Source organism: Mandrillus leucophaeus, unplaced genomic scaffold (assembly GCF_000951045.1).
Source record: "Mandrillus leucophaeus isolate KB7577 unplaced genomic scaffold, Mleu.le_1.0 Scaffold243, whole genome shotgun sequence".
In the NCBI taxonomy this organism is placed as follows: domain Eukaryota; kingdom Metazoa; phylum Chordata; class Mammalia; order Primates; family Cercopithecidae; genus Mandrillus; species Mandrillus leucophaeus.
The window spans coordinates 2,202,970-2,214,154 of record NW_012102510.1 but is presented as its reverse complement, the minus strand read 5'-3'; the positions used below and the strand labels follow the sequence as shown (position 1 = coordinate 2,214,154).

Genomic DNA, 11,185 nt, shown 5'->3' with positions numbered 1-11,185 from the left:
AAGAGTTGTAATTCATCTGATATCAATTTAATGTCCTACATCTATTAAACCAAGTTAAGCATTATTTTCCCAACAGAAAACAAAAATGAACATCTTATTATCTAAGAAGCAATACAAATTTTTCATTAAAATTCATCTCCACAGTTAAATTCCCATAATGATAATGTGAGATAAAATAATGGGATTTGTTAATTCCAATGAAAATCCAGTCCCAATAGAAGTAAAAAGATTCAGGAGTATAAGAAGCACTATAATGTACCAGGCACCATACTAAGTGCTCTATAATCATTCACTCAATCCATAAAAACCCCTATAAGGGCTGTGTATTATAATTATCCCTGTTTTATACTTGAGAAAACTGAGGCACACGGAGACTACATAATTTGTCCAAGGACACACTGTGAGTCAGTGCTTGATCTTAGTCTCAGGCATAGACGTTCTGGCTCCTAAATACATTCTCTTGGCGGCTTCTTCATATTCAACCGTATTCAGACAAAAACAATTGCTTACTAGATGCACAAATCAATGCATAGAGAGTTCATAAACAGGCATATCTCTCTTTACATATATATCTCTATATAGATCACACTATGTGTGTATATACACATATATACATATGTACACATATACACATATGTATATACGTATATATGTGTATATATACACACATGTACATATATGCATATACATATATGTATGTATATGTACATGTATATACATATATGTACGTGTGTATATATACACATACATACATATATGTATGCATGTATATACATATATGTGTGTGTGTGTGTATATACATACATATGTGTATATATAGATAGTGCAGTGAGCCGAGATCACGCCACTGTACTCCAGCCTGGCGACAAAGCAAGACTGTCTCAGAAAAAGAAAAAAAATTCCTAGATGTGAAAACAAAAACACAATCCACAAAAGAAAAAGGGAGTGGAAATTGAACTTTTACCCAAATTGAAAATGTTTGCTCTTCAAAAGACACTCTTAAGAGAAGACAAGTTATTAACTGGGAAAAAAGTATTTGCAAAACATACATATAACATGGGACTTGTATCCAGGATATATAAAGAGCTCTGAAAAACTCAATAATAAGAAAACAAATAACCCAATTAAAAAAATGGGCAAATGATTTGAATAAACACTTTACCAGAGATATATGGATGGCAAATAAGTACATGAAAAATGCTCAACATTTAGGGAAATACAAGTCATTAGGGAAATGCAAGTTAAACTACAATGAAACATCACTACACACATATAAGAATGGCTAAACTTTTTTTTTTTAAAGCTAGGAAAGGTACAGTAGCTCACAGCTATAATGCTAGCACTTTGGGAGGGCAAGGTGGGAAGATCGCTTGAAGCCAGGAGTTTCAGACCACCTTGAGCAACATAGCAAGACCTTGTCTCTACAAAAAATAAAAATATTAGCTGAGTGTGGTGGCAGACACATGTAGTGTAGTCCGAGCTACTTAGGAGGCTGAAGTGGGAAGATTGCTGGAGCCCAAGAGGTCCAGGCTGCAATGAGCCATGATCATGCCACTGTACTCCAACCTGGGAGACTGAGCAGACCCTGTCTCTTAAAAACAAATTAACCTGACAATATCAAGCAAGTGATGTGAGGATGTGGAGCAACTGTATCTCTCATATACTGCTGGTAGGCAAAATGGCATAGCCACTTTGAAAAATAGTTTGACAGTTTATTTTTTAAATTTTTAATTAATTTTTTTTAATAGAGAGAGGATCTTGCTCTGTCGCCCACACTGGAGTGCAGTGGTGCAATCTGAGCTCACTGCAGCTTCAAACTCCTGGGCTCAAGCAATCCTCCTGTCTCAGCCTCCCAAGTAGCTGGGACTACAGGCATATGCCACTATGCCTGGCTATGTTTATCCATTTTGCAGAGATGGGGTCTCACCATGTTGCCCAGGCTGGTCTTGAACTCCTGGCCTCAAGCAATCCTCCTACCTTTACCTCCCAAAGTGCTGCGATTAGAGGTGTGAGCCACTGACCTGGCAGTTTTTTGTAAAGTTTAATAAACAATTTCCATATGATCATGGGTATTTACCCAAGTGAAATCCCACTCATGGGTATTTACCCAAGTGAAATGAAAACTTATGTTCACTCAAAAACCAGTACACAAATATTTATGATAGCTTTATTCATAATTACCAAAATTGGAAACAACCCAAATGTCCTTTAACTGATGAATGGATAAACAAACTGTGATATATCCATACAATGGAATACTACTCAGCAATTAAAAAGGAACCCCTGGCTGGGCATGATGGCTCATGCCTGTAATTCCAGCACATTGGGAGGCCAAGGCAGGTGGATCACCTGAGCTCAGGAGTTCAAGACCAGCCTGGGCAACATGCTGAAACCCCATCTCTACCAAAAAGATACAAAAAATTAGCTGAGTACGGTGGCACTCGCCTGTTGTCTCCACTACTTGGGAGGCTGAGATGGGGGATCCCTTGAGCCCCAGAGGCTGAGGCTGCAGTGAGCTGAGATTGTGCCACTGCATTCCATTCTGGGTGACACAGTGAGACCCCATCTCAAAAAAGGAACTCCTGATACATGCAACAACATGGATAAATCTCAAATGCATTCTGCTAAGTGAAAGAAACCCAACTCAAAAGATTATGTATTATATGATTCCATGTATATGACATTCTCAAAAAGACAAAACTACAGGGATAGGAAACTTATCAGGAGCTGGGAGTGGGGCTGACTACAAAGGAGCAAACTGACTATACAAAGGAAGAACTTTTGGGGGCAATGGAACTATTTTATATCTTGATTGGCGATAGCTCCACAACTGTATTGTCAAAACTCATAGAACTGTACACTTAAGAAGGGTAAATTTCACTGTATGTAAGTTACATTTCAATTAAAACAAATACTTAAAATTTAAACATTGTTAAGTCAGCTTCAGGGCTAGATAGCTATGTAGCTGAGAGGTTATTTCACAAATGAAAACATTAGTGCCACATAATTATAGAACTAATAGTGCTAAAATAGAAATTCTTAATCTCAATGACTTTGAAACACAATAAGAAAATGAACAGGACAAATTGTTTCTCTCAATAATAATATAAAACTTATGATCTTAGTCAATATACACACCTCCCAGAAGACAGATCCATTCTCTTTGCTATTAAATTGTGTTCTGGGCATGAAAGCTAAAGGGTAGCCTCTGTGACACTATGGTTTGAGTTTTCCCGTGACTTAACCCAAGTGACACCTACATCATCATTGCTACTGTTAATATTGTCAGTAGGCTTTTAGCCTATTTGGAATTTATATAAGTGAAAAATGTACTAAGCTTTGTAGAGTACCAGGGTCAAAAATATATTTTTAAATGATTGTTTTAATAAAAGGGACTATGAAAAATTCAACTCATATCCTATGTATCTAATGATCTTAACCACAACCTTGCTATTTCAGCTTTCTGATTCCTTTTCTTTTTTGATGCTTCATTTTTAAAACTTCTACTTCTCTAAAAAATTCTGAGGCTGGGTGCAGTGGCTCTTGCTTTTAATCCCAGCACTTTGGGAGGCGGAGGTGGGAGGATCAGATGAGACCAGGAGTTCGAGACCAGCCTGGCCAACATGGCGAAACCCCGTCTCTATTAAAAATACAAAAACTACCCAGTATCTTGAGCTTATATACTATTGATGATTCGAGAAACTGAAGTACTACATTTATATTAGCTTACCATGTTGTGAAATGTATAACAACAAAATAGAATTATGAAATTTTAGGATTGAAAAGATTCCCCATATCATCTAATCTAATCTGAATCTATTTTTACGTCCTATCACATTCCCTTTGTTCATCCAGATTTGCCTGGATGTTTCTAGCAATGCTTACCTCCCGTCATGACCTGCTCAAAGAATTCGAGAACTGGAAGGGATCTTAGGAAACTGAGGGCTAAAAGCTAAATTACTTTACCAGTGAGGTGTAGTTAGGTTCAGAATACAAATTAAAATTTCAGCCCCATATACTTTTCGCTCTCTATGCTTTTTACCTTTATCAAAATTTTATATGGGTGAAGAAACTGAACACTCACACATTGCTGGTGGAAATATAAATGGTGCAGGCACTCTAAAAAACAGTTTAGCAGTTCCTCAAAAAGTTAAACATAGGCTGGGCACAGTGGCTCACACCTGTAATCCCAGCACTTTGAGAGGCCGAGGCGGGCAGATCACGAGGTCAGGAGATCGAGACCATCCTGGCTAACATGGTGAAACCCCATCTCTACTAAAAATACAAAAAATTAGCCGGGTGTGGCGGCATGCGCCTGTAGTCCCAGGTGCTGGGGAGGCTGAGGCAGGAGAATGGTGTGAACCGGGAAGGCGGAGCTTGCAGTGCGCCGAGATCATGCCACTGCACTCCAGCCTGGGCAACAGAGAGAGACTCCACCTCAAAAAAAAAAAAAAAAAAAAAGTTAAACATAGAGTCACCATATGACCCAGCAATTCCAAACCTAGATGTGTACACAAGAGAAATGAAAACATATCCAGACAAAAACTTGTATACAAATGTTCATAACACCATTATCCATAATAGACAAAAAGTAGAAACAACCCAAATGTCCATCAGCTGATGAATAGATAAATAAAATGTGGTATATCAATACAATAGAATAAAGTCTTGATACATGTTACAATATGGACAAACTTCAAAAACATGCTAAGTGAAAGATGCCAGTCACAAAAGGCTAAATATTGTGGCTCCACTGAAGTGAAATGTCCAAAATAGGAACACCTATAGAGACAGAAAATAAGTTTGTGGTTTCCAGGGGCTGGGGGAGACGAGAATGGGCAACGACTACTAATGGGTACAGGGTTTCTTTTTCCAGGGATGAAAATGTTCTAAAATTAGACCATGGTGATAAGCCTGTGAACTTACTAAAAAATACTGAATTATATACTTTATTTTTAAACTAAATTTATTTTAAATTTTTATGGATATATAATAATAGTAGTATGCATTTATGGGGTACATGTGATATTTTCATACAAGCATACAACAATGTAATGATCAAATATGGGTAACTAAGATATCCATTACCTCAAACAGTTATCATGTCTTTGTGTTGGGAACATTCCACATTTTCTCTTCTAGCTATTTTGAAATATACAATAAATTATTATCAACAATAGTTGGCTGTGGTGGGTAGTGAGGAGGAGAGGATGAAGAGTGGTGGGTTAATGAGTACAAAAACACAGACAGTCAGGCACGGTGGCTCATGCCTGTAATCCCAGCACTTTGGGAGGTCGAGGCGGGCAGATTGCCTGCAGTTAGGAGTTCGAGACCAGCCTGGCCAACATGGTGAAAGCCCATCTCTACTAAAAATTACAAAAACTAGCTGCGTGTGGTGGCGGGCGCCTGTAATCCCAGCTACTTAGGAGGCTGAGGCAGGAGCCTCTTGAACCCAGGAGGGGGAGGTTGCAGTGAGCAGAGATCATACTACTGCATTCCAGCCTGGGCAACAGAGCGAGACTCCATCTCAATATATATACAGTTAGACAGAATGAATTATATACTTTAAATGGGTGAATTGTATGGCATATGAATTATATCTCTAAAAAGCTATTTTTAAAATTAATAAAGAACTAGTTATATCCTTTAAACAACTTTTATGTAGAGGATTTAAGACCTACTGGCAAATTCTTTGACACTCCTCCCATTAAGAGGTCACCTCCTGTTGGAACTGGGTGGGCATTTGTGACTGCCTCAGCATTACTTCTGCCACATCCAAATTAAGTCAAATTAAGTGACTTAAGAATTCACTTAAGAAGCTAGTTAGAAAAAACCATGCAGCTTCTGCCAGTCTCTCTTAGGATGCTTGCCCTTGGAACCCTGCCATCACGCTGTGAGGAAGCCAGGGATACGTGGAGAGCCCCCAGCTGAGCTCCCATCCCAAAGCCAGCATCAACTTGCCAGCCAGCTATGTGGTCAAGCCATCTTGAAAGTTGTCACGGTTGATGCCACATTGAGCAGAGTCAACCCTGCTTAACCTTACGCAAATTAAAGAGTTGTGAACAAAATATCTGCCATTATTTTAAACCATTAAGTTTTAGGGTGGTTTGGTACACAGCAATGGGTAACTAGAATACTTTTCATACTTAAAAGAAGGCTAAAAACAGTATCTAGCCTCCTCCTACTTAGTGCAGACACTTCTTTCTAGCAGATTACCACCCTAACTGTCCAACAGTTTTGACAAACATGGAGATCAGGTCCTCAACAAAGCCACCCCTTCCACTGATGACCAACTCTGGGAATTATGATCTGCCTTATGTTAAAACCAGTTCTGTCATGCCCAAGCTCTGGTTTAAGTTCTTTCCTCAGAGGTGACCATTACTCTCTAAACCTCTTCTTCAGGACAGGCCTTTACCTTACTAAACAGTAGAGAAATCTTTAGCATTGTCCTACTATATAGCTGAGGAACCTGAAGTGCACAAGTTGGCTGCTTTACCCAAAGTTACACAATAGATATTTGAATTTCTGATATAAGATTTTTGTTTAGTATTATTTCTGTTGAGTATGAGAGAAACATAACAGACACAACATGTGCTGTCCTTACTCAAATCGCAATTTTCATACTTAAGCCATAATTGTTTAGAGAGTTAATCCTCATTTCTATTATCTAGGAGGAAGAGTATGGGCATGAATAACTGGAAGATGAAAACTACTTTTCCGTATCACTCTTCCTCACCTCATGTGTACTTAAATGTTTCCTGTTTTAACTCCAGAAAGCCAGTAAACTCTTGCAGGGCAGGGATAAATCTTATAATTTTGAGTCTTACTTGGTGTTTGAGTACATATATACTGAATAATTTGCCTATCTATGGGTGGCAGCATACAGATAAGGATAAAAACATCCCTTCTGAAATAATTTAAACACAAGTCTTACAATCCAAAAATATTTCTCATCACATCAGTGTAAGAATTGTAAACTTTTTTTCTTTTTCAAAGTCAGCAGCAATAGAAAATTAGCTTCTTACACTGTTGACTACAGTATGTCAGTTGCTATGACAATGCTTAGTCCCCAGACATTCCTTCTAATTGAGACAATTTCTCCCAGCTTCAGTCCCCTAAGACTGACCCAATTACACAACTCAAACCCCAAAACCCAAGGGGTGCCCTTCAATAAAGATACTCTGAGCTGGGAGCGGTGGCTCACGCCTATAATCCCAGTACTTTGGGAGGCTGAAGTAGGCGGATCACCTGAGATCAGGAGTTCAAGACTACCCTGGCCAACGTGGTGAAACCCTGTCTCTACTAAAAATATACAAAAATTAGCCAGGTGTGGTGGTGTGCACCCGTAATTCCAGCTACTTGGGAGGCTGAGGCTGGAGAATCGCTTGAACCCATGAGGCGGAGGTTACAGTGAGCTGAGATCGTGCCACTGCATTCCAGCCCGGGCGATGACAGAGCCAGACTCTGTCTCAAAAAGAAAAAATTAAAAAAAGATACTATGATTACACAACCTAAGGAAAAATGTAAATACCCTTTTCCAAGTTGCAAGGAAAATTTTCAGGCAACCCATTTTGTTTTTACATGTAAAAGTCTTACAAGTTGAATGGTAATTGTCTGATATAACTTTAAAACTGTATATGCTATAATCCATAACCACATTCCAGAAGCCTTAACTTTTAATATAAACCATGTCTATTAATATGCATGCATCATATCTCATTTATGTTCTCTGGGCTGTATTTGCATTCTGTTCCTTTTAAGGTACAACTGAAATCTTCTAGGAGCAAGCAAGGCCATGCTCAGTAAATGTATCATTGGACTAATACAGAACATTTGCACACTAGCCCAAATTAACCTCATGGGAGGCAAGGAACTAGGAAAAAATATTTTATTTATTTATTTATTTTTGGAAACAGGGTCTCACTCTGTTGCCCAGGCTGGAGGGCAGTGGCCTGATCATGGCTCACTGCAGCCCCTAAGTCTCGGGCTCAGGTGATCCTCCCACCTCAGCCTCCTGAGTAGCTGGGACTACAGGTGTGTGCCACTATGCCCTACTAATTTTTATACTTTTAGTAGGAATGAGGTTTCGCCATATTGCCCAGGCTGGTCTGGAACTCCTGGGCTCAAGAGAGCCACCAGCCTCGGCCTCCCAAAGTCCTGGGATTACAGGCATGAGTCACCATGCCTAGCCCTAGAAAAAAATATTTTAAATTGTATAAAATTTAACAAGCTATCATAAATGAGGCACCTTAGAAAGAATTCTTAGTAATTTCAAAAGAAAAAAAAATCCAAAAAGATAAAGCTATGTTGGGAAATGTGGTATCTGCATTGTCTCAAAATGTAAGCTGGTAATTCTCTTTAACAGTCCAAAAGATTTTAAAACAGGGGTTTTTTTTTTTCAGAATATAATGCTCATTTGGTTAGAAATTCTCATTTTGATTGGCTGAGTTGATCAAGATTTTAACTTTTATTATACACTCAGAAGCATGAGCTTATTTTATATATCCAATAACATCTCTTACATCTCTGCAACTACAGAACTTAGTAGTGTTCTCAAAAAAAAAATGTTCTCTGTAAGCTCAAAACAGTTTCTATAATTGAAAGTTTACTACACACTCATTTGTGGGGAAAAAGCTTAGACGTTGGTGTCCAATATTGTATTTCTCAATGCATTTACTTAGCCAATGGGCAAAAGAAGAAAAAAAAACCACAAGACACACACACTTATTTAAAAGAAGGATTAACATGAGAAATCCCAACTAACCTGAATATTATGTTAATAAACGCTAACTGTAAAACAATTTATTGTGAAACAATGAGTCATAGGCAGCCAAGACTACTATAAATAAAACATAAAGGCATTTTATTTAGTTTAGATTTAGCCTGAGTTCAAAAGAAAAAACTAAAATAAAAATGAAATACACAACTTTCTCTATGGCAGACAGCTCAAGCTAAGAGAACATTGTTAGAAATCCAAAGGCTGAGGAAAATGTTATCTTTTAAAAATCGCCCATCAAATAACTTTAAATGGCAGGTGCAATCTTCTTGTGAAATAGAAAGCATAGTACATTCTTCCCCTACATTATAAAATGCTACTATCGAGTATGACTAAGAGAGAATAAATGTACCATGTGACCTAAGAAGGGTGTGTATGAGAAGTAGGGGCAGAAAGACGGGGCTAAGAAAAGCTGCAAAAAGCTTTCAATTTCTTAACTCTGACTCTTAGAGACCAGCGCTTACCTGAATACGTTCTGCTGGGGTTTGGAAATCACGCAGAAAGGTCTGTGATTCCAAAACGTTAATACACTTATTATAAAGTATTCTTGGGTAAAGACATGTTGCCTTAAGCAAGGAGTTAACTGTTTATAATACTCATTTGAAAAATCTCTCATTTTGTTTGGGAGAAATAATTGATAAGTCCATCAAAGTAGTTCAGTAAGCACAAATAGAGAACTATGTAGAAAGAGGAACTATTATGAAATGTATGACCGAGTGTGTTTTGTGTAAGACTAATGGAGGTTTTCAAAGTTTTTTGGTTTCTGGCTATATACAAAAATAAAAATAAGGGAGTTTTCATTCATTTAAACCAGCAGTAAAATACTGCCCGGTTTATGCCGCTTATTTTCACCTTACAGTCTTAATACACATTCCAAGACTGATGCGATATTCATTATTTCTTTCGGATAACTGGAAGAGGAGGGACAGTAAAGCTGTACATTAAACAGTCCACTTGGTAATTGAGAAAATTCAGCAGTGAAATATATCATGAGGCACCAAAGAGATTTGCCGGGGAGGGCAGACAAAAGAGAAAACAGCCACAGAACATTAAGCCCCGGAAGAGATGAGAATCAGTCCCATACACGTAACTCGACGACTGGACAAAACCCCGCTTGACGCTGCCGGTGGGTGAAACGAGGTGATTTGAGATTCAGGGCGTTCTCGGTTCTTTCCCTCTCTCGAATCGATCATCTCCGACAGGAAGTCAGAGCAAGGCAGGGTTCGGAGCCAGAGAAAGCTCCCGGGGGAGTCTGTCTACCAGGACAACAAACTCCTAAGGCTCCTTCCCGAGCTCCACAGCCCTCTGGGCGCCCTCTCTAGCGCTGTACCTCACGCCCCCGCTCCCCAAAAAAGTCGTGCACCCCGACTTCAGCTATTCGCGTTCAAGAGAGTGCGGCAGCTGTTGGGTCGGCCCACTCAGCGGTCCAGGGTCGTAAGAGACCCCGGCGGAGCGGCTCAGGGAGGCTGAGACAGCGGCTACACGACTTTCATTACCTTCTCGCGCTGATCCCAGCTGTACTGCTTTGGCCGCTCCTCCTCGTTCTCGGGCCGCGACTCCTTGTCAGCCTTCCGTCTCTTGGAGAAGAAGCAGCCCATGGTCCCAGCCCGCGGAGTTCGCTGGCCAGCCCACTCGCTCAGGCACCTCCTAGAGTGTGGCGTGAACCCTGGGCACCCCGGCCCCGCAGCTCTCCGGACTACGCCCCGCGGAACCGCCCAAGAGTCCGCAGCCTTAGTTTGCCCGCCAGGCCCAGCACCCCTTCCCCTTTTTCGTCGCCCTGACGACCCAGCGCAACCAATTAACGCTCAACGCCTGTTGAGCCAATCAAAGTCTCTCGAGCAATCCTGCGCGGCCTATGAAGAGAGGCCTACGTACTCACACACCAATCCACGCCTGGCTCCTGCGACAGCCCCTAGCGGCGGGGCGGGCCGGCTCTGGCGCAAGCACGGGCAACCCCGCCCACAGCCTGACCCGGCCCGCCCTCGGCCCCGCCCCTCCAGGGACTTGGTGGGCTCTCTAGCTGGTGGGAGGCCAAGCTCGGCATTCGGGTTTTTTTGCCTCTGATTCATAAATTTGCAAATTCAAGGCGCGGGAGAGGTCTCCAGTTGAACATTAGATTTATCGTGTGAGGAAAGTTGTGAGGGAACAGAAATTCCCGCTGACACAAGAAGACCCTGAAATTTGTATTACTAAATCCTCTTCTCCCCTCATCACCCTTCCCTCCGCCCTCTCATCGTCTGGCCAGGGTCACCCCCTCAAGAATTGTACCCCATAACCTCACAATCCTCTTCTGTGCTCGCTCTTTCTTTCTTTCTTTCTTTCTTTCTTTCTTTCTTTCTTTCTTTCTTTCTTTCTTTCTTTCTTTCATTCATTCACAGGGTCTCATTATGTCACTCAGGCTGCGGTGGC

The 11,185-nt window shown here is 40.5% G+C and overlaps 1 protein-coding gene across 1 annotated transcript in view; it reads right to left on the bottom strand.

The window, feature by feature from the left end:
• RP2 (retinitis pigmentosa 2 (X-linked recessive)) overlaps positions 1 to 10,562 on the bottom strand; it is a 44,510-nt gene extending 33,948 nt beyond the window's left edge. Inside the window, exon 1 of the mRNA XM_011982825.1 lies at positions 10,273 to 10,562. Coding sequence (XP_011838215.1) covers positions 10,273 to 10,374 — 102 coding nt within the window. The 5' untranslated portion in view covers positions 10,375 to 10,562. The remainder of the gene's footprint in view (positions 1 to 10,272) is intronic.
• Between the last annotated feature and the right edge of the window lie 623 nt (positions 10,563 to 11,185).